This window comes from Anopheles maculipalpis, chromosome 3RL (assembly GCF_943734695.1).
Source record: "Anopheles maculipalpis chromosome 3RL, idAnoMacuDA_375_x, whole genome shotgun sequence".
Classification (NCBI taxonomy): Eukaryota; Metazoa; Arthropoda; class Insecta; order Diptera; family Culicidae; genus Anopheles; species Anopheles maculipalpis.
This window is the reverse complement of record NC_064872.1, coordinates 33,273,046-33,295,966: the sequence shown is the minus strand read 5'-3', so window position 1 is coordinate 33,295,966 and position 22,921 is coordinate 33,273,046. Positions and strand designations below refer to the sequence as shown.

The window sequence follows — 22,921 nt, the reverse complement described above, 5'->3', positions numbered from 1 at the left end:
TTTGGAGAAAAAGTTAGGAGTCTGAATTTGTATCAAAATTACAACGATTCATTTAACGTTATTTTTAGTTCCGGAAACATCTTCTTTGTAATTTTTTTTTCATGTAGCATGGAATTTAGGGCCTTAGATTCAAGCGCACAAAAAACAAGCCAAATATTTCAGGTACGCTCGTTTACGCTCTTTTTCCTCTACGAAACCCAGAACCAACCCAGAAGGAAAAATTTTGACCGGCCAACCAAACGATAATGTAAACCCTGATAGCAAGGATAAGACACCATCATGCACGAAAGCGTTGGGGAAGTTTGTTGGCTGGCATCTAAACGTGTTGGCAAAAAAAAACCTCCCAAAAACACGCACACACTGGTTAGCATATTTTTGTAAAACGTGTAAAAACGTTCGGGCAATTCTTCCCTGACTGCGCTACACGAAAGGTAGAGCTTGGTATTTTTGAATTTTTACAAATACTCTCTTTGCGTTTCCTTCTGAATCCCCGTAACAATATCCCTCTCTCCCTGGGAAGGAAAGGTACAGGCAAACATTAAAAATTTAATAAGAATTTCTACGCCAACCCATTGGTCGAGGAATCGCGGGATTTTGAGAAGCAGTTCTTACGGCGAGCGGGAAATATTTTGGGCAAGAATTTTAATATTTCCTCATAGGCATTTTCCACCAGGTAATGCGTGTCTATGCGGGTTTATTTTATCCTTTTCATTTCTACGAAGGTATATAGGCAAAAAGCAGCTTCGTTTTATTAATTGCAAAGCGCGAATATAATTTTTAACGATAGTAACGCTAAACTCAGTATGGTATTAACTGTCCCAATGTTCGAGATCACATGTACGAGGAGATTGTAGTTCCTCCAACCAACACACAAAAAATCTACATTCAATATGCTAACCCCTCTTCAAGTACACACAATTGCAACTAGGTCACTGCAGCTGCTGAATGATTCATTGGCTGCAATATGCAAATGCTGCCGTACGAGCACGCGTATCGTGCAGCCGAAATTTCGTCAAATTTGCTAGAGAATTTTCGATGCGAATCCTGCTTTGCCACCGCCCGTCAACGGGGAAAACAGAATTGGCCATTTGATTGCACACACACACACACAAACGCAAACATACACACGGTTGCGATGGTCCCTTGAGCACGTAACGTACGACACAGGAAAAGGTCAGCTAGTGACATAAAATATTGATTTTCGCCTGACAGCGGAGCGTTGAAATGACTGACGCTCGGCGGAAACAGGACACATCCGGTGCAGGGACGGGCACGGGTAGGATGAAGCGGACAAGGTTGAAATGTCATTGGAGCAGCAGCGTGCAACTGCATTTCGGGATTTGGTGCAGTAATCGGAGTTGTAGTTGGAGCATGATGCCGATGCCGCCAAAAGCGACGTTACTCGCCGACAACCGACGTCCATCGATTGCATCAGTAAGCCGTCACGATTTTCACACATACCCGCACCGATGTGCATACGGTTCGGAGTGCTTGCTTTGGTTGTTTTTATTCTCCTCATACTAAAAAAGCACAACTAATAAAACACAACGATTGGGGGCAGTTCCAGCGGGAGTTTCCCTATATTTTTTTTTATATCGGTTCAACGTTCATTCGCGTGTTTTCGAGCGGTCCTGAGAGCAGCAAAAATTGCACACAAAATATGAACCAAATTGAATGATCTGCGATAATCCACTCCACACAACGGTGGATTAGTTTCCCGAAAATGGAACTATTTGACTGCATAACTGCAGCTTTCATATTATTGATGTGCGCTCCGGAGCTCGACGAAGATATAAAACCTTTATCGATGTGAAGTTTCAAAGTGCAGGAAATTGCAAATTGGTTAAAGGTGAAAACACCATTTTCCCTTCCAGTTTTTACGATACCTAAATGATGATTGTTTCGGGGTTGCATTCTTATAGTGATCAATGCCTGTACTCGGGGGAGCTCTAGCAAATGTATGATCCGCTTCAATTGCAAGTGTTTGTTGGAAGCATAAATACAATGTTATGCTTCCCCGGTACGCAACGCACCAGGCCACAGTACTCGTACTGCGATAAAAATATTATAAACGTGAACATTTTACTGAACTAACAAGCTAACCTTTTCCAGCCAGTCAAGGCCCGGTGCGATGGAGCCGGGGCTCATTGAAATTCATCTCGCATCGATGAGTAAAGAGCATTTCCATCATGGTTTCATTTCCTGGCCAGCGGGCCACGACGGACAAAGGATCGGTATTTTTTGAGCTTCTTTTTTATTTCTTAAGATATTAATGGAATACTTCTTGCATTGGTCAAAAACAACTTTGGAAAGAAAATTCATCTTCCATTAAAAACGGTTCTGTGAAGCTGGATGAGCAAATGGGTTTCGTTTTATGAAGCTTAAAAACTAAAGAGGATTTAAAACCCCTTTCACAAAAATCAGTTACTGGAAATAAAATTCCTTATCTTTACTTTGAAACACAAAACAAAAATCCGGAAGAATCATCTTATAGGGATTAAAACACTTCAGAATCGCACAGAATCATCATGGGACGTTAGGCTGTTTACAATCGTTACGCGGATTCGTGCTCACACGAAGTAAAATCGATCGGTAATCGATGCTCGAGAAAGAAACATTAAATTGAATTAAAGAAAAATCGACCAACCAACCAACCTTCGGGCAAATGAAAACACTCTCCGGAAAAGCCAACCTTTACCCGGCCGTGTGTGAGGTACGGCGGTGGCTTTACCTTTACCACCCGTACCCGAAACGTAAGACGTCGTCCGGGGAATCGGGAAATTGAAATAAATGATTCATATTAGATGACACTTGACCGGTCTCAAACATAATTCAAGGGTTGCCACCGTACGTTTCCTGCACGGTTTGAGCGGACTGAGGAACAGAACCATTTGCAGCAAGAAGACGGAGAAAGCGAAAGCTCAACACTGTTGTGGGGCCGAAGCCTATCCGAAGGGGGGAAAAAAGGCATGGGTTGATCCTATTTTTATGCGGTTTGTGGAATTCCTTTATTCCCATTTGTCAATTACGTGATTTATCGGTCGCCGGTTTGAAAGTTACGAGGCCGAGAAGGAAACCGATCGATCGATAACTGTTGGTGGCTTTGCTTGGTGGTCCCTACAGGCGAGCACGTGAAGATGAATCGATTTTTATATTTTTAGTTTTTAAATTTGAAAAATGTTTATAAAAAAAATTCAACCATAAAAATTCTTGCTAAAGATCATCCTTGTCAAGGAGCAAGAACGTGATTTGAACACAAGAAAATATTAATCTTCGCCAAAATGCCTACAATCTGCGCATAAGTGTTGTGAAACAAGCACACAAAAATTTACAAGTTGTTCATTAAACATTGATTCACTAATAGCATGTACTGTTAACCAACATTTTATAGCTCTGCTTGACCGTGATAAAATTAACAGAAATTATTATCATTCCATTTTAAAGTCATTTGCGAATTTAAATAATGTTTCGCAAGACCTAAAAAAAATCAAGATGGCTGGCGGACGTTGAAACGGAACATCCATATGCAACTCAAACAATTAAAGAGAAAAATCAGCGTTTAATTTTATTTATGTCCCATAGTGAGTCTTACAGCACTCGTCGGCATGGCAAAACGCACCAATTTTCCCACAGTTGCAACGTGCACACGCACTCGATCATAAAGCGTTTGTATTATTTCATCACGACAGCAACGGAATCGCTCTCGATCGCAAATTTCATTACATTTATGATGTATTTTGATGGTACCGATATAAAAACCACCGAACGATCCAAGTCCAGTGAGAAACTCGACAAAGACAGCCTAATACTGGTCGGGAACTTTAGTAAAAATTGACTTGAAGGAAGCGAACCAGCTAACCATAATAAAAGTCGAACGCTTACCGAGCCTCACCCGACCGTGGATCGACGACTGTGCAAAAATGTTCCCAAAGCCGGCACCATTTCGAAGCGGACGACGTCGACGGCGGTCCCTGAAGGAGTTTGAGTAGCACCGGATTTACGACCCCGATACCGAGGCTGCATCTGTCTCATTAAGTTGCCAATTTATAGCACCCCAAACCCAAAAAAAAAAAAAAACTGCTCGGGATCGACGAATCAACCCGAGACCCGCGCGCCTGGGTATAGGCTCCAGCTATCGCGCCATGGGAATCTGTGCTCCGTTGAACTCGAACGAACGGGAACGAACCGATTTGTGGCAAGAAATATTGCACCCAAGGCAAGCGTCGAAAGGGTCTGCTGATCCGTCGATTCTTTGCTGGGCCAAAAAAAAACCCCCCCGCGAAAACGACTCGACGGAAGGTGAATCGATAGACGCAAAGGCGCGCTCTAGGGTACGGAGCAAAGGTTACAACGGCAGAGAATGGGAGTGTGGGTCCGATTTTTCGGGACAGAACCGATTATGTTTGCTCTTTGGGATCTTCACAAAATGTAATCAACCGCATTGCCGGAGCAGACAGAGCCTTCTGCGAAACCGGACAGCGCTGGAAGCGAGCGCCCTAATCCGATTGAAGCGCGTCTGCTGGATGTGCTCGTCCGGCGTACGGAACACGGAACGAAGGAAACGAAAGCCCAAGCACGAAAATGGGGGGAAATTAAAAATAAAATTATAACAAGACATCGGGCGCGGCCCGGTGCGTACGAAGCGCGACTACCAATTGTGAACTTCATCACGGCTGCATTTCGCGAATAAACGGAGTGAACTCAGATTTTAATCAAATTTTTCATCAAACTTTACGCGGACCGCGTAATGGCATACGAGCGGCTAACGATTTCTGCGAATGGTGCCCTTGTTAACGCCCTTTTTCGGGGCGGGAGCTCTGGCAGATGGAAGCGCGATCGAGGTTGAAGAAGGCTGTCTGAATGTTACAGAAACCTAATCGGCAGCGTTGGGTTCTAGAGTAAAGTGTAAGATTAAACAAGGAAATAGCTGAGAGTGTAAGGTAATTTTCAGTAAACAAAAATTGCGGTTTTTTGTACATTAAATTGTAAGTTTTAAGATATTAAACCAAGAATGTAAGCCGCTCAAGAAAACAAAACAAAATTATTTCAAACTTCCTATGTTACCTATAAAAACTCGCATATGGCTCCGTTTACATCCCTCAGCAAAGGATGATTAACTCGCAAATATTTCGCAACTTAGAACCCATAAAGAAAATTATAGGGCACCGCCGATTCCACACGGCGAACCATTCGGTCGTCGGCCAATCGTTCCTACCGAGCACGAAATGATAAATGGTTACCAATTTTGGCCCAAAAAGTTCGCGGCAGCGGCATCTGTTGTAAATTATTCACTCATTTCATTGCGGTTCCATGGTTTTCGGGTTTTCTCGCTGGCTAGACTGGAGATCGGATTCGGTGTCGAGTTATTAAAACATATTTCAACTCCTGCTTCAATGATTATGCCTCGAAAGACTTCGTAATGATCAATTAGCGGCCTTGCTAGAGGAAGATAAATAATAAAAAGTACATACTTCTCCATCGGCGTAATGATTTATCGGGCTTGTTAGGGAGCCTTGGGTAAATTAAACGCAGGGTCAGATAAATGTTAAACAAAACTACATTCTTGCAAGTTCAGCTCTAAACTTCAGTAGCAGTTGAGGAAAGTTTTGATCCTTTTCTGGTAATAGTTCATGCTGCTGGATTGTTGATGCCAAACTCGACTATGCGAATTAAAAGTCTCAAGCTCAACTTTACGACCAATTTGTGGCTTTGCAGGTCGAGCAAATTGGTTTGGTGTTTCCATTGCACCGTGAGTTTGTGTGCCAGTGCGTGCGTGGCCGGTTGGGAAGCTCTCACTCCAAATAGTGCCTTCATTCTAGCAGTCAGGAAGTATTAAGCATGAGCCGTAACCGTACCGGGCAGACGGATGACAGACGGTATCGCCTCACAAGAGACGAAAGTCAAAGTTATCTCCATAACCAACGTTAGGCACACATACCGTACTGGTCAAGCGAACTGGGTAAGGAACTTTATTTGCATATTTTACCCACCGCAAATAGCCCGTCCGGTTCATCTAGAGCCTCCTCTCCCACCAACTTACACGGCAAACCAAAGGCAAAGACTTCGTACGAGTCAGAAATCGTGACTTTTCTCGTAAAAGGACCCTGGCTGAGTTGAAGGGAAATTTTACAAACCATTCCCGTGCACAACCCCACAACGTCCCCCGTTCTTCCAAACAAATACTGTCAGACGGTGCAAATGTTGTGTTGAAATTGAAATTATGTGCCACTCCTTGTCTGTCCTCCGGTTGGAGGTTTACTCGTTCGTCCAACAGGTTATCACCGTGGCCGCTGGTACTAAGGGACTTCGGGAACTGTATCTTTTCTCACTACCAAACTGCATCCTGCACAAACCCATGGAAGCCACAGGAAGCTTGGGAGAGGAATTCTGATTCATGGTAAAAATTTAAAATGAAATGAAAAGTGATAACTTTCATCCCCCACAAGCACAACCTGGAACCTCACGCCCAAATCGCTCTCACTCGCCTAGTCGCAGTCACACTACACATGGCAGCATATTTCCGTCGATGTGTAGTTGGAGATTAGGCTGACCGAACGTAGAAGCGCCGTGAAGGACAGCACACGCAAAAGCCCGCAGGATCGACAATGTCTGAAGATCGTTAAATGAAGATGCTCGCAGCATCATAGAGCACAACTGGGGCTCCCGACACACATACACCGGGCAAACTGTTTCTTTCTCCCGAAAGGTTGCAATTAGTAATGTGGAAATATGAGAAGAGTTCACAGCAAGTTCTCAGTGAAGGCCAGTGTTCGGTAGATAGTGGCCAGGGTGAACAGTCGGTAGATGACTTTCAGCAAACAGATGGAAAAATATGCGCATCGTACCCCGTTACGGCTTCCTGGGACCAGCCCAGGAGATGTGGGGTTGGAACACAGGGTGGAAAGTTAAACGGAAAACTTTGGGTAAATAAATAAAATCAATACGGAGCGTTCTCTCTCTCTCTCTCGTCTTTTTCGCTGGATGCTGTAGAGGGACAGTGACCTGCACAACACATTGTGAGGCACAAAAGGTATGATGATTGGTTTGAAAAAGTTGCTCGTTCGGATTCATTTTCGTGTAGGGGCCATCGTACTTGTCGAAGGTACAACGGTACCAGAGTGTGGTTACATTTTCCTACTACCATTGCCGTTTCGATTGCAATTCCCTCGGTAGGGACGAAATGAACTCATCCGTTTTGGCACCCGTACTTTCCAGCGTTCCCTTGCCAGTAACTTTTCAGTTTCAAATTTGGGTAAGATGTAATCGATGGCAGGTTAGGTAGGTACAATTTTCACAAAACGGCAGTGGTGTAGGGCTGCATTTCGGATGCGTCGAACTTTGTCTATCGATTGGATCGTAAGAGCTTGAAGCCGATTGCCTGATAACCGACAATGTTCAAAATGCCTTTCTAGAAGATGTTTTGTATAAATGAAACAAATGGAGTATAAATGAAACGTTTAAATTGTTTGCAAAGGAAGAGCTGTGTTTTAATAGAATCCTGAAAAGGCTGTATTTAAACGATTTAATTATCGTCTGAACCTTCACGTCAAAGAACAGGCTATGATGACTTAGCTCATTAGACACAAAAGCTGTGTACGAGTATCGAAATTCGGCGATTTTACCTTAACTTTAAATGCCATCTCTGACTAAAATTATCAGGCTACAATCTACTGAGGGAGGCTTTAATACTTATCTCAACGGCTTTACCTGGTGTACAGATTAAAGCCTGGAATATCAAATCGTCACGTCGTCCGGTGATTGTCTCATGACGTGATCTACAGTCTGACGTGTCTTAGTCGTTGTATAGTAATACGATTACTGCTCTGCTCATTTAAATAATCCTGATATGTTTAAACTGTAGGATTTTAATTAATTCCAATTCTTTCAAAGTATCACTCATAAACTTTTTATTTATTTCTTTGCTTTAAGTAAAGTCCCAATCTTCTATAAGTCACCTCAGATCCTGGCATACGCTGATAATAGAGACATCGTTTGTCTGCGGCTCTCCCAGGTAGCAGAGGCCTACCAAAGGAAGTCATCTAAAACTATTTCGGGTCAAAAGTCAGCACCAAAAACAGGATAGAGACGGACTTGCGCGCTAGGATGCTGAGGAAACATCTGACCTCAAAAAACCTGTCGCGACGATCGAAGGTGGGACTGTATCGTACCTTTAAAGTCCCAGTAGTCACATAGGCCTCTGAGACATGGACCCTGTCCAAAACAGACGAAGCCCTCTTAGCCGCGTTCGAGAGGAAGATGCTCAGAAGGATGGCATGGAATTATCCGCCATTAAGGCCGGGAAAACGGATTTACGGACAACGGCGCGGGACCGTGAGCGGTTCCGAATTCTGCTGCGACAGACCAAGACCGCAAAGTGGTTGTAGCGCCTGATAAGTAAGTAAGCAAAGTCCCAAACCAAAACCTCAACTTCCCTTCTCTCATTTTACCTATTTTTAGTCACACTAGTTTTAGCAAGAGGATTCTTGTCCTACTTTTTTTTCCAAACTACGTCATTTAAATTGTTGAAACCATACGATGCTGTGATTGATTAAAATATCCTTAATAGTTTTTTTAAACCTCTACGTCGTCTCTACATATACCCCTCTTTCCTTTTGTAAGCTAGTTTTATCATGTTTTAAATAAACATTTTTTTATTTTAAATAAATCTGTATTTGTTGCACACAATAACACACTGTTCCCGACTCAAAACATATCGAAATCATTTTATCAAATGCCGAACAAGTGCATACTTGCCAAACCAACGAACGGCAGTAGAATAGCTGCAAATTTAAGTAATTAAGTTTGTCTCCGGATGCAGCAGCAAGCCAAATCACAGCTTCCATGGCAACATGCATCACCATGAGGAATGTCAAATACATGTATATAGGGACAGCGCACTGCATATTTCGCTGAACCGTTTAAACTTTTGGCACCACTCGAAACCGCCCTCGATGATGGCGAGTCAGCAAGCTAGAGGAGGGACAGAAGTTTACCGCATCCAAGCTTCCGGTTGGCAGTATTATGTGTGTGTGTGTGTGTATGTGTGTGTGTGTGTGTGTGTGTATGTGTGTGTATGACTGTGGGGTAGGTAAATTACAAATTCCGGACCTTAAAATTTGCTTGCAAAATTTCTCACCGAGCGAGCAATGGGAATGCATCATCGCCCATCCTATTTGTAGGTGGCAAGTTGGCAAAAGGACAACGGTGGCACACACATCAAAAGCATAGGAAGCAGCGGACGTAGTGGTATTGGTTGAACACATATAAACACACACACACACACACACACACATACAAAACGGAACGTTCCTGGCTGCGGTTGGAAGCTCATTTTCGCTGACGGGAAATTTTGCGCCCACAACTCTGCCGCCCAAACTCTGCCTTGGCTGGCGGTGCGGGGTTGTGAATCGATTGAAGGAAATGAATTCCCTTTACCAAACTTCAACCCCCTTTGACAGCCTCTTCCATCCTTCCATTGGATGGGGAGAAGTAATTTGTGTGCGCGCTTCGATGTGGTGCAAAGTTTGAGATGAGGTTCGGTTTTGAAATAATTGTGCATGTCTTTTACAATAATGAGGCGATCCAAACCGTTTACCCCGGATCGCACCTTTATTGTGGAGGGTTGTGGTAGAGAGTTGTGGAGTGGTCGGAAATTTGCAATCAATTGAAGTTGCTTGAGGTTTCCGTCACGTCTAGGAAATGGGCTACCATTTAATAAGACAAGTACATTCCATTACGAGTGATCGATGCTTTCGGTGGCTATTTAATTAAATAAAATTCTTACACTAACCGACACGAAAAAGAGGACTGCAAAAAAAATATATAAAACTATATTAAACAAAATACAAAATACAGGTAATGTATAATTTATCTATTCGGGCCTCCCTTTCGTTTGGGAACGAAATTATGACGCCTTCAGCTCGTGCATAGTCTCATCTTTCCCTCGCACAGTCTGCAAAACTTCCTTCGCTGCGTTTCATAGTTCGTTACCAATACCGGTTGTTGTTGATGGTGCCTATTTCACTGATTGATTAGGTTGTTTGACTAAATTATTATTCACTTGTCTCCAGTCGGTGCCAGCACTCATCGACTACTTTCCAACATCTGTACCCGCTACGAACGAATAGCGAAAAGAGTTTTTATTTCTTTGGCAGGTTATTTTTTCTTTATTTTTGGCCACGCTCGTTAAAACGCACATAGGACGGCCTGTTCTCTCCCCCGAAAAAAAACTCTTGAAGCACTCAACCATTCTAGTTCCCGCCGTTTGCCATGATAAACGCAACCGATTATTACCGACGGCCTAATGAATCTTTCGCCTTCACTTTCGTTGAACCAGGAAGAGAGTTTGAAGCGGTGGAAGTAAATTTCATCAAGCCAACACCATCATCACCACGGCGCGGCTCTTGGCAAATCAATCGTACTCACCTAGATCGAGCGTTTGGACGCCGTGGAACTTTTGCAGAATCAGCACCAGCACCAGCGCGAACCGTATCCACCATGTGCCGGCAGTTACCAGCACTTCCGGCGACCGTACCGCTGCCATGTTCGCATTCAAAAGTCGGAAAAAAGCGGCCGCACGTCGTCGTACGCGGGGTTTTGTTGTTGCAGTAAAAATCTGTACCAAGCACAGGCCAGGCTGTCTGGGGAGTCGGTTAGTACGCAACAAAAAAAAAAAAAGCTTCTATTTCTTCCTTTTACTTATTGCGCAATTTGATTCACTCGGATACCGATAGTTGAGCGAATCACAAACATACACGCGCACTTACACTGCCATATCCAAACACTGTATATCCTACTCGCACTCTACTTTTTCACAAATAAACACACAAAACACACGCACTTTCCCGAGGACACTCCGAAAAATCAGGACACTGGTAGACGTGTATATGATGTTGTCTGGAGCGATCAATTACGTGTGCAGACAGGTCCTTCCGCGCCCTAGATGGTGGTGTCGTTTGACATGTTTGTCTCTGGCTGGACCTAACCGGAACTAGTCATTTCTGGAAAGCGAGAAACGGATGGAAAAAGAAGGTATGAGCAATGTGTACATAAATCAGAGCATGTAGTGATCGGGTGCATCCAGATCGGTTGATGATAATTTGTTTGAATACCAATGCCTAATTCTATACATTTTGCATTTTTATAATTTGCAAACGAAGGTAGAACAATGAATGGCAATTGAATAAAATTTTATAAAGAGTGCCTTAACCCTTTTAAGGCTTCCAGATATAGTTAAGTTGATTCTTTATCTCCCAAAGCACAGCCAAACTAAACCAACTAAGATTTATTTTGATATTAATTGGAGTTTGGGACTAGAAGAAAGGCCAGATTTTCTCGTTGATTCTGTCCACCAACCAAAAATAATCGAATCAGCTGGGTATTCATAGATCATTTTCAGTCTAAATACATTTTTGTTTAAAAGGACTCTGCCCCAAAGAGAAATTATAGCAAGTATTTCAACACTTTAAATTATCTCTTTACTATGTTTTACTTTGAAATTAACTAATTTATAGGAAATTTAAACCCTACACCCGCTGAGCATCAGTTTCGAACGAGCTGAGGTGCGACCTGGTAGTAACACGAAAGCGACGCCGGTCTTCACAACGCAGGAACGAAATTCAAATCCCATCCGGTCCTTTCCCCTATAGTGAGGACTGACTATTCTACTACGAGGTATCGGCAAGTCAAGCAAGTAGTAGATCGTTAAGCCAAGAAGAGGACCCGCTGAGCACATCAAAACTACCAACAAACTCAGTAATATCTATTTACTTAAATAATTAAAATCTTAACGCTTTAAAACCATAAACCAGAAGAACAAAACGAACCAAAGTAGCAAGCACAAAAGCAAAGAAACGCAGTAACTGAAATGTGATCCAAACATAAACGAGTAGCTTTTGCAGTTTACCGAGTTAGTTTGCATCCGCAAACTGCACGCCTTGGGTGTGTTTTAATTACGACGAGTAAATGATATCATAAATTTTAATTAAAAGCATCTTTACGATCAGCTCTGCACGTGGTAGCGATTTGCAGAAGAACAAAAACCGCGGGAAGATTTCATCTTGGTGGATGGAAAAAAAAATCTCATATCAGTGAAATGTTCAAGCAGGGAGATATTGCATTCAATACGCGTTAATATTAGCTTACCAAAATCGTATAACATTAAGAACTAAATATGTAGCTCCAACCAAAGTGTAGGTTTGCCCAAATCAATCACCACGATTTTCACCACAATCCACTATAATTACACAAGCGAACTCTTTCGCTTCTTTCTCGGTCTCTGACATCATGCACGCCCCTAAGGTCAAGGGTAACGCACATCAAACAGGCAGCGGAATTGGGTAGTGCAGGAACAAGATCCCGGCATAACTGGTGGCCGCAGCTGGCAGCGGAACAAAACGTTTCAAGCTTCGCTTTAATTGAAAACAGTCGGTAGCGCGATGCCTGGAACTGTCACTTCTCGGTTGACGGATGAGCACCGGATCGTGACTCCAATTTACGACCACCACCGCCTTCCATACCGAACATTTGCAGATACTGCGGCTCGTATGCAGATGCTAGCACACCGCTCTGCCCTGCTGGTGTTAACATACGAAAAAAGTAATGTTTCGAGTCTCGGATCGGATGATGTTTCTTGTTCGCGCTGAATGAAAGTGGACCGGATTATTACCGCTCGTTTAGCCACTTTCGACGGGTAATCACGTTCTGGGCGCAACCAACGATTCGACGATTGCACACGGCTCTGACAGATGTGTGCACATCGAGTCTTACACAGATCCTTTTGCAGCGACCGTGCCGAGGTTCATCAAAGTTCTTGCCGACGGACGCACGCGGTATGATCGCAAAACGGTATGATTGCCGCAATGGCACAATGGTGGTATGTGCTAGTGGTATCCACGATTGAGCAAACATTGTCAAGATATACGCACGGACATTAAGAGTATCACTTTGAAGATGTCAGATATGGAAGGGATAAGTTAGTGCTGCAAGTTTTCAGTCAACTCACAAATCTGTTGTTCAGTGCAATCGAATGGATTGAAATCAAAGCTCTCTTTGCGAAAGGCTTTGTATTGGAAAATAAAATAAAAATCTGCTGCTATTAATATTACAAAAGTTTGTTAAAACTTTCTGTCACTAAAGACCCAAGTAGCATTATAATAAAACTTCCATTCTTCATACCGTTTAAATGTCCATCGCATTCAAGAGCCCACCGACATGACTCATTTCCCCCATCATGACAAAGCACCACGACCAGCACAAACTACGAAAAGCTGGAAGAAATTAAACTCATGACTTTCGCTCGTGCATAAATTGATCCCATTAAAATCCATTACCCGCAGCAGCTCGTTACCAATCGTCTGCCGCCAACCGACAACCCAATGACCGCGCATCGATCGTGCTCTCACGCATTATAGCATGGCGACGCTAAAAAGGTGCACTAAAGAAGCCAACGAACAAAACCAGCCACAAAAAACCACCCTGGTACAACGCGCGCACACACACACACACGCTGCCAAAAGGTGCAATCCTGTCGGTTTGCTCGATCGGGTCATAATTTCCTGCCAGCCATTCCTCTACCAGCTCCAAAAACTCCGAAAACGACAAACAGCACGGCACGGCATAAAATCGCGAAACCACCTTCATACCATTCGACCTGCCTGAGCTGAGTCGAACCGTGTTTTCCGCGGAACATCATGGCCGCCGTAATCGCGTGGAAGCCTAATAAATTACCGTAACACCGTGTACGTGACGGATATTGTGCCGATGCCGGTTGGACGGGTTCGATCTTGCCGGGTGAAGCGAAACCCGCGAACGTGTAGATAGATCATAGACCACGACACTTTGGTGGTGATCAGCACACAGGTATTGCGGAGGTGTTGTGTATATAATGTTGTCCGCTGTCACGACCATTCACTGGGGCGCAAGATGTGCGCCCGAAGACACTGGCCAACCTGGGCTGGGTGTGGGATGCAATTAATAAATAACATTCCCAACTGCAGCTTATGCGAAGATGCTTTGGCCAACACACATGTTGCATGCTGGCATACGAGAACGAAACGGGTCTCTCCCTACATGTGACCGTAATTCGATTGTGTTATGCCATTACACATTACCCTGCCCGAAACGAGACTGAAATGGTGTAACGTCGTGTTGTTACAACAATTGAGAGGCTGTTCAATTAAATAGCTGACCTGTTACCCATGTGGACATCCCACGGGGTCTTTATCATGGTCAGATAAACACAATCGCGTGCTTAAGATACCGGATGAAATTTCCGCGATGTTAAATCGGTATGAGCATTGCGTACGTTCGAAGAAATGGATATTAATTATGGATGATTCTTTTTTGAATCGGTAAAGATAAAAGATTTTGGTGCCAACGTTGAAGTCGTGCAAAATGAACGCAAAGTCAATCTTAAAGCGTTAGGCCATTGTTCTGCTTCTTGGCAAAGATTATGGTGATTGGCGTATTTCATTCATAGATTCATCGATTGCAACCACTTACGCATTATGGACACGTACGGACGTATTGGCACTTTACGTAGAATTAACAGTTTCAAGGCTGCTAGGACAAAAGCTTGGGATCAAAGAATATGTAGAAGCCCACCGAAAAAATAAATTACAATGGAGCTTCCAGGAATTGTGAATATAATTGATAAAGTTTGAAGAGCGATGAAGCGCAGGGAATTCAACGAATTAAAAGCATTTTAACTCAGAACTTACAACTTTATTCAATTAAATAGCAAGGACTAAAGAAGTTTGTGTCTTATCTTCTCTAGGCAAAACCACCTTCTAGGTCGCGCCGGCTTCAACTTCTTCTTGCCTTAACGACCGTAAGGTCACGCCTGCCACCGAAATCGCTTACTAGACTGGCCGATACCACGTAGTTGGATCGTCAGTCCTCACTACGGGGAGACGGTCCGGATGAGATTTGAACCTCGTTCCAGGCGTTTGAAGACCGTTACCGCCTAAACACGCTGTGTTCTCAGCCAGGGAACAGCTCCGTTTTGCCTTATGGAATTAATTTTTTTTTAGATGTTATTAAACAAACAGCAGTTCACAATAACGTGATAATTGATGGAAATCAAAATCAAAGTTTAACGCAATACATTTCACGGAAAAATTCTCCATTGCGTTTCTAACAAAACATAAATCAATCGTACCGCCATCATAGCCAGAACGATCATAAAAAAATTATATGAGAATAATGTCTTATAGATCGTAAGACGGTGATGTTTAACTCTGCTATATCTCGAGTATCTTCTTCACTTATGCAGTCACGACCCAAACAGTGCATGGTCAGAGTTTCCAGCAAAGACAGGCAAATACCTTTTGAAATATTCATTGCTGCACAAACACGTCTCCATAAAATAAAACGTTTTTGACAGATCCACCAGCAAGCGATGATCGTCTAAAAAGAAAAACTGCCCTCTTTCCCTGTTGCCACACCCTATTGGTGATTGTGCAACAATATTTCGGAAGCGTGTGCTTTTAAACGTTTTTCAAACCAGCTTAAGCAAACCATACAACCCACGAAGATAAATAAACGTGGGAATATGTGGTAATAAAACTGAAACATACACATCAAAATCGATCTGAGTTCCCTATTGCAACGACTCGGAGATGCACGTTGTAACTTGGAGTTCGTTTTTCTGAAGAAAAATAAATTTGGATAAAATGTTAAAAGATAATCTAGAATAAAAATGGCTTCTCTCCTGCTCCTGGTCAATACAATAATGATAATCATCCCATCACGTACCTGGTACTACATGATTATCACTTATCATTATTGACAGCGTTTAAGGAAATTACCGGTAACAGCTTAAGCATCGCTCCACCCAAACTAATCTTCCGATTGATTAGTTCCTGCCAATTCGAAATTCAACCGAAACGACTACGCTCGATCAGGTGGAAAAATAATGCGCTCGCAGTACCAGCACAGTTGTAATAAGGATAATGTGTTTTTTTTTTTTTGCTTCATCCACCACTCCACCACAGCAGAATCGTTTAGGATTAGTGCTTCTGTCCCCCTTAAAAACAAGCAGGATAAAACCTCACGTGCAGCAGGCCCTCATCAGCACACGATTGGCGCCCTGCGTGTTGTTGGATGTTGACGCGATGGAACCACTCCTTTCGTAGCGTGCATATAAGATCGGAATACAGTGTAGGTACAAAATCAAACGTCACTTTACTTTCTGTATATCCTTCGGCACACACACACACACTCCATTACAGGGTGTTAGTGTCATGTAACGAGTCTTGCGACGTTTCCCGCCTATTATTACGTGTTTTTTTCTTGCGTCGTCTTTCTCTCGTTAACCGCATGCACGTAATTAACGAACCCGGGTGCACATTATCATGTAGTGCTTCTTAGCGCATATACCATACCTCTACCCTCGTAGGAGCAAATATAGATGGATAAGAGGGTCTCGTGGGTGGAAGAACGGTGCGAGCTATTGATTAATTAAAAAAGCATGCAACCTTACTTCACCCTCATCCGAAGGTGTGACTCTACCTTTGAACGACACCATGTATACAACCGAACAGTATAAGGTGTTCAAGTTCCCAACGTTCTCTCTCTCTCTCAGGGGGCACCTTCTAAAGCCTTCCAGGGCGCTAGTGGTTCCGCTTCATTTAAGGGTCTGCAGCCGTTTGAAGATGGATGAATGGAGGGGAATGGTGCGCTTCCGTCAGGACGATGATTTTCCATCACGGCTGCACACACGAAAGGAAACATTTGTGCATGCCACACCGACATAAAGCACCATCTCCACCACCAACCAGATCCAGGATCTCCCCCCACCGTGTACCGGCGGGAAGGTGCAGTCACCGTGCGTGCTAATGACGGTTTCTTTGACCGGTTTTCTTGTTATGCACCGGTTGTATGTGTCCCGGGCTACAACGGTTCCATCATCCAGCGCATACAGTAGTATACATTATCCTTGTCATGGTAGGTGCGGTCAGGCGAGAGTGAATAAGAAACAACAACCAACAAAAAACACAGAGAAAATCCCGAGTACCTTGGTTTCTAGCCCGTTTTTCTCAACAGGGCGGTGTCCTCGAGAACAGGCAAATTATATTCTGAAGTGTTTCGCTGTGAAGTAGAGCGGATATGAAGTGTAGGTCAAACTATTTCCAGTCTAGCAGCGTGCTGTAGCTGGAAAGCTAATGTCAAGAAAACTATTCCACAACATTACCATAGCGCTAATAAATTCCAGGTTCCCAGCCCGGCACTATCGGCGTACTGCATCGATGACAGGGTCTTTACCGTAACCGTGTTGGTGTTTTAGTTTGTGCATTTTAAAAGTTATCCAAGTTATATAAATTCAATATACAATTAGTTGTTGAGCTGAAAATGTGATATCTAGGTTTTACAGAACATCTTCCAGTTTTAGGCATAAGATTAAGTTTTTCAAGAATTTCATTGGAACTTGATTTTATTAGTCATTGAAGATTCTCCAACTCCTGTTCATGATCAAACAATTTTCTATCATTTCCTTTGTTAAGTGTAGAACCTCCTTATTTCTCTACCTCTGATATCTCTCCAACAAGTACTTAAAAACCTTCCATTGTTTTTTCTATGCGATAAAAATACATTCGATTAGAATCACATGTTAGGCCAGCATTATTCCCCAATAACAACAAATAGATAATTGCACAATAACCAACTCCAATCCGCTTATTATTACACGAACGAAATCTGACACCCTCAATCCGGCATTTACTGACAGGCGTGTTGTACAGGAACGTCAAAATCTTCGTACCGTAGCGCCCGGAATCGGAATCGGATCCCATCACATCGTACACGTAAATACACATTCAACGATATGAAGGATCTTTCTGCCACTGGAACAGCACCCGCATCATTGAGTGCTATCATTCTCACCGTCAAATATTCACGGTTAATAACTACGCACACGCATCCAGGCTTTTATGTCTATTTCCTACGTCAAACAAATCTGTCTCTCAATCTCAAACCACCCAACGGTCTAGAACGGTCTTAAGAATTCATGACGCATCCCTCCCGAAACCAGAAAACCACGCGCGAAGACCCAACGATATTAACTCATCCGATTAGCGACAAAGCAGACGAGCGAAAGCAGAACGCGTTACTTCCGACACGCTTCGGTGCACACCCGGAAAGGCATCCGTAAAAAGATGATGATGAATCTTTTGGCGGGGTGGATTTTTTTTTTTGGGAGGGGGGGAGGGCGATCTTGAGCAAGTGAAAGACGGCTTTCCCACGTCACTCAATCGTGGTCCCGTCTGGACGTTGCTGGCTTATTGTAATTCCAGCGCATCGCTCAGAAAACATCTGTGTCAGAGATAGGACGCCATGCCCAAGATGGTCGGTGCGTATCGTTCCGTTTCGGGTCCCTCCGGACCGGGAGCATTCGCTTTCTTTCGCCGTGCAAACAAGCTACTATCGATTTTGGCTCATATTTCGTATCCCCCCGGAATCCTCTGACGAGATTCCGAAAATACAACGATTCCGCACGCTGATGCCTTCTCCCTGAGGAGACGAACGAAACTGCGACCGGTGCTATTCCGGTGGGAAATGATAAACTGACGGCGTAGAGTGCGCTTGCCATGGAAGCAAAATCTTCCTCTAGCCATCGTCGCGAAATCGAAACTTGGCCGTGAATGGAAACGCGTGCGTTCGCGCATTATTTTCGGCCCGCCGTACTCGTTGGAATGTAAATAAACATAACTCTGAGAAAATATTTGACTTTGGTGCCGCCAATCCGCCGGGATATCTACGCTCGCTACGCTCAGGATTTTCGTCTAAGCGAAGTGGTGTGTTTGGTGACGCGAGTTCCAGCCGTACTTGCTGGGAAAGTGTTGTGTGACGAAGGATGAGCTCGTGAAAGATTTGTGACAGTTTTGACCAAGTTGCACGGCACGGGTACGGTTCAATTGAGTTCCGCAATTCTGCGCCACCGAGCGAGAAAGTTTATCTGTCGACGGGAATCGTTCATCAAATGGGTGAGAGATGTTTGCTGAAGCTTTGCTGAAGCATTTATGGGGAGCGAATGATTGCCAGTAGTTCGAGTTTAGTCAGGTGATGATGTAAATGAACCGCAAGTCAATCTTTTGTAACACTTGAAAAGTGGCTTGTGAAATTCACACTCTAATCTTGTGTTTGTTTTGGTATATTACTCATCAAGAATCAATCATTGGTTACTGTCATAGCAAACAACTAACAGTCACGAAAGATCAATAGACTACTCACCGAACCGTTCTTTGCAATTAGCATAAACTGCTCTTTTGTAGCAAAGTTCACCATGATAAGATGCAAATCGGCTCCACCCCTTTCGGTACAACCGTAGATCTTTATCCTACCCAGCCTAGCGCAACCCGGTACATCCTCTAATTTCGGCCCTAATATACGCCTACACTTTTCACTCACGCACACACAAACACACATTCCAGTACGATCCTTTTACGGGCACCGAAAAACAACGATTGACCACGCGTGCACGGTGTGCTGCCGCGAACGGTGCTGCTGGTAGAATATTTAATGAAATCAATCGCATTCCACCGGTTGCGTTCCTAACAATGGAGCGACGTAGCGAATCTTTAAGACTACCGGACAACAACGGGACCATGGCTCGTTCATTTCGGGAAGCTTTGGGTCACATCCGCGCCGGCACGGCACATCCCCATCGATGGGGAAGGGACGCAACAATCTTCCACGAAAACGTGCGCGAAATGTGCCGTGACCAGATTGATGACATCGAGCCGATGCACCTCCGATCGGCTCAAGGTGGCAGATCGGAAGAGCTCGATACGGGGCCTGTAAAGACGACAACGAGCTTCACGACCGCGAAACACCGATAGCCTTCCATGAGAGCCCACGATCTACATCACCCGGCAAAGAAAAGTGGGCGCGGAAACAGGAAGCGGAACCATGTTCCGGCGTGGTTCGGAATGATTAATGGGCTCTGGAAAGAGGATCCCGGTGTTTCGTGTGATTGAGACCGGTGATCTTGGTTTGGGATGGGACGATGGTGGTTGGGGCAGGGTGGTTAAAAAGTTTATCCAAAAGCCGTTCGATCCAAGGTAATAGAATTTTTATGTATTACCTTGTACTGGGGACCTCGGACCTCTCTCTCGGGACGGGTCTCTACTAGCTGTACCGAGGAGGGAAAAAACGTACCTGAGCCGATTCCGTAATGAGAAGCTCATTTCGCACGATTAAGTGTAGCCTAGCTGGATTGGGCGAAAGCTGTTCTCGAAGTGACCTTAAATCAATGCGTGACTGGTACGTTTTATTCTATAATGCGACCAGTTTATACCTTCTTTTGTATGATTTGTAAAAGGCCTATTTTGTTGTAATGTCACCTAAATGTTTATTGAAACAAAAAATTGTTACGAACGTAAATGGTTTTACTAAAATTAACTAGAAGTAAGGAGGCAAAGTCTAGCGTAGAGTCTATCGATTGGTTTTTTGATACTTTGTTTTATTAAATTATTAGCTTCAATATTTTATATGAAAACTCATTAAGTTTCAAAATTGTAATCAGGATTTATATGAGAAGAAAAAAAGTCTATTGCGTTCAACTTCCAAACACAATCTTTATGATCAAAATCAGTTTTGTGAAGAGATCTTCAACTTTCCAATTATAACGACTTTACTAACGAGAGTTTTTTGATTAGATAAACTAGCATGCTTACGATTTACATATAATTGGAAAGAAAGGCTTACACAATTTTTGGACGTTGCATTGTAAACCTTTTTAATTTAGTTCCATCCCAGAGTCTTTTATAAAGCTGTTAAACCATTTGCACAACAGCCATTCAACGAAACATTTATATGAACTCAGAAATACTGAAATAGTTTCTACCAATATCATGAAAGGGTAATTCCGATTAATTTATTCTACTTCAAAAAGCTCTTTTTTACTCATCCACTAGCGAAACTTCCCGGCGTGTATTCCTTACTTGGGCCGTTTTTTTTCCCCTTTAAACATTATTTCCCTCTCAATGGCGAAACAAATTGACCTGCACACTTTGCATTCCATTCACGCAATAGAGACCAGTCATTCATGATGTGCTGGCCGCCCGAGCTGACTAGCCTTCATTACAACCTCGTAACACTTTCCCACATAGAGATAAAGAGAGAGAGAACAAACCATCCAACCATATTCCCGTAAGGGGATCTATGTGTGCTATGGCTCCATCCTCAGGAAAGTGGTCATAGGGTAGGCAAAACGTAACACACAAAAAATAAAACCTTCGACTGCAATGGAACCGATCTGCATCATTTCAAGTGAGCAAGCATGTGTGTGTGTGTGTGTTAGAATAGGACATGACTGACACCGGCTGGCACTCGGCTGATGGATGTGGTCAATAAAAACTCTAATTAATTACGAGAAACATCCATCATATCATTTTAAATGAATCAAAGGAGGTTATTTAATTAGTAGCAGTGTAGTCTCGGTTCAATTTTCCACCGCTCGTTGTTCGAGTTGTGTGTCGTCAGTTCGTCATGCCAAGCTTTGCAGCATGTTCTGCTCCAACGGTTACATGATTTCCCAGTCCGGTTGTCAACCAACCGGTGGCGGCGTTGCTGTCGGTTTACAAATTTTGCTCACGCTTAACTAGGTTTTTCTCCTCCCCTAAGTATGTATGTGTGTTCATAAGTGTGTGTGTGTGTGTGAATGACTTTTTTAATATGCTATTACCTCAAACACTCTCAGGCCAATCAGTGAATGGGACCGGGCGAAAAACTCACCCAGAAGCAATAAAGCTTTATTGCAAGCTTTTTACTGTACACCCAAGCAGCGTTCAAAACCATCTTCACTCACAAATTCTAATATGTCTTTCATATCTTTTTTTTCCCTCGATCGCTCGATTCTATTACGAGTATGTGGCGCTACAACCGCTCGAGGTTACTTTGATGTAATTTTCGGCAGGCGCCTTTTAGCAAAATGGCCATGAAGAAGGTGGTCGGATCGAGCGTTGGGGAGGGTGTATGAGCTGCACGAGGAATAGAAGAACCTCATGTACATTTTTGAGCATGCAGCGATATTTTATGGAGCTGTTTTTTCCCCTATTTCTTGACTCCAGTTCAACGTTCTTAGCTGTCAGAGCACACACACACCCAAAAACGGATAGGAAGCGACCAAGAAGTCCTTGACTTGGTCTTGGTGCATACGATGAACGGTGCGCTGTGGTATGGGGTTTTCCCTACGAGCAACCGTTTAAATCAGCATTTGTCCTCCTTTCATGCACTTTAACGGATGCTGGTATCGAGTTCGCAAAAACGGCACACATAATCATCGTCATCATCATAACCAACATTGGTTCCGCATTTTGACAGAGACATCATTAGAAGGAATCGTTTGGGAAAGGGAGAAAGGTCGTTAAGAAGTGAGGCAATTTTAGTACTTTATAACGTGGAGCATTCCTAGGGGCTTACAAGAGATTTTTTTTCGTTTATTTTCTATTAATTGATTTCGTCTAATGCTTGAATACTTGAACGTAGGGTAATATTTAAACACTTTTTTCTAATCATCCATGAAAACTTCAATCCGAGGTCAGTCCTTGAAGTCATAAGCGCCTTACACTCTAAAAAGCTTCCACACATGAAATACCCAAGTCCAGTTTATCACATTTTGATAAATTGCTTTTTTCTACCACTTTCTTTCACACTTTGCAAACTACATTTTGCATAATGGACCGTCAGGGATATCGAAGTCTTGGTGTTTGGCTTTCGATAGCTCAACGCAAAACAGTATCCTTACCCTTACGACAGCGAAATTGAAATGCACAGAAGTCTGACCAGAAAAGCATTAGCACTACTGCACATTGAAGGGAAAAGGGATGAAAGAAAAGAAGCTTGAGAAAACATACTTCAACTTCCAAAGAGAGAAAAAATCAACTTTTCCTAACTTCGGGAGTTGGACTTCGGGAGACGA

The 22,921-nt window shown here is 43.3% G+C and overlaps 2 protein-coding genes across 3 annotated transcripts in view; both read right to left on the bottom strand.

Moving 5' to 3' along the window:
• Positions 1-10,555, bottom strand: part of LOC126564039 (discoidin domain-containing receptor tyrosine kinase B) — a 126,687-nt gene extending 116,132 nt beyond the window's left edge. For both annotated transcript variants that reach the window (XM_050220944.1, XM_050220943.1), the window contains exon 1: positions 10,426-10,555. In XM_050220944.1, coding sequence (XP_050076901.1) covers positions 10,426-10,543 — 118 coding nt within the window. In that variant the 5' untranslated portion in view covers positions 10,544-10,555. The remainder of the gene's footprint in view (positions 1-10,425) is intronic.
• LOC126565465 (translocon-associated protein subunit gamma) overlaps positions 1-22,921 on the bottom strand; it is a 485,163-nt gene that overhangs the window by 432,548 nt on the left and 29,694 nt on the right. The window lies entirely within an intron of this gene.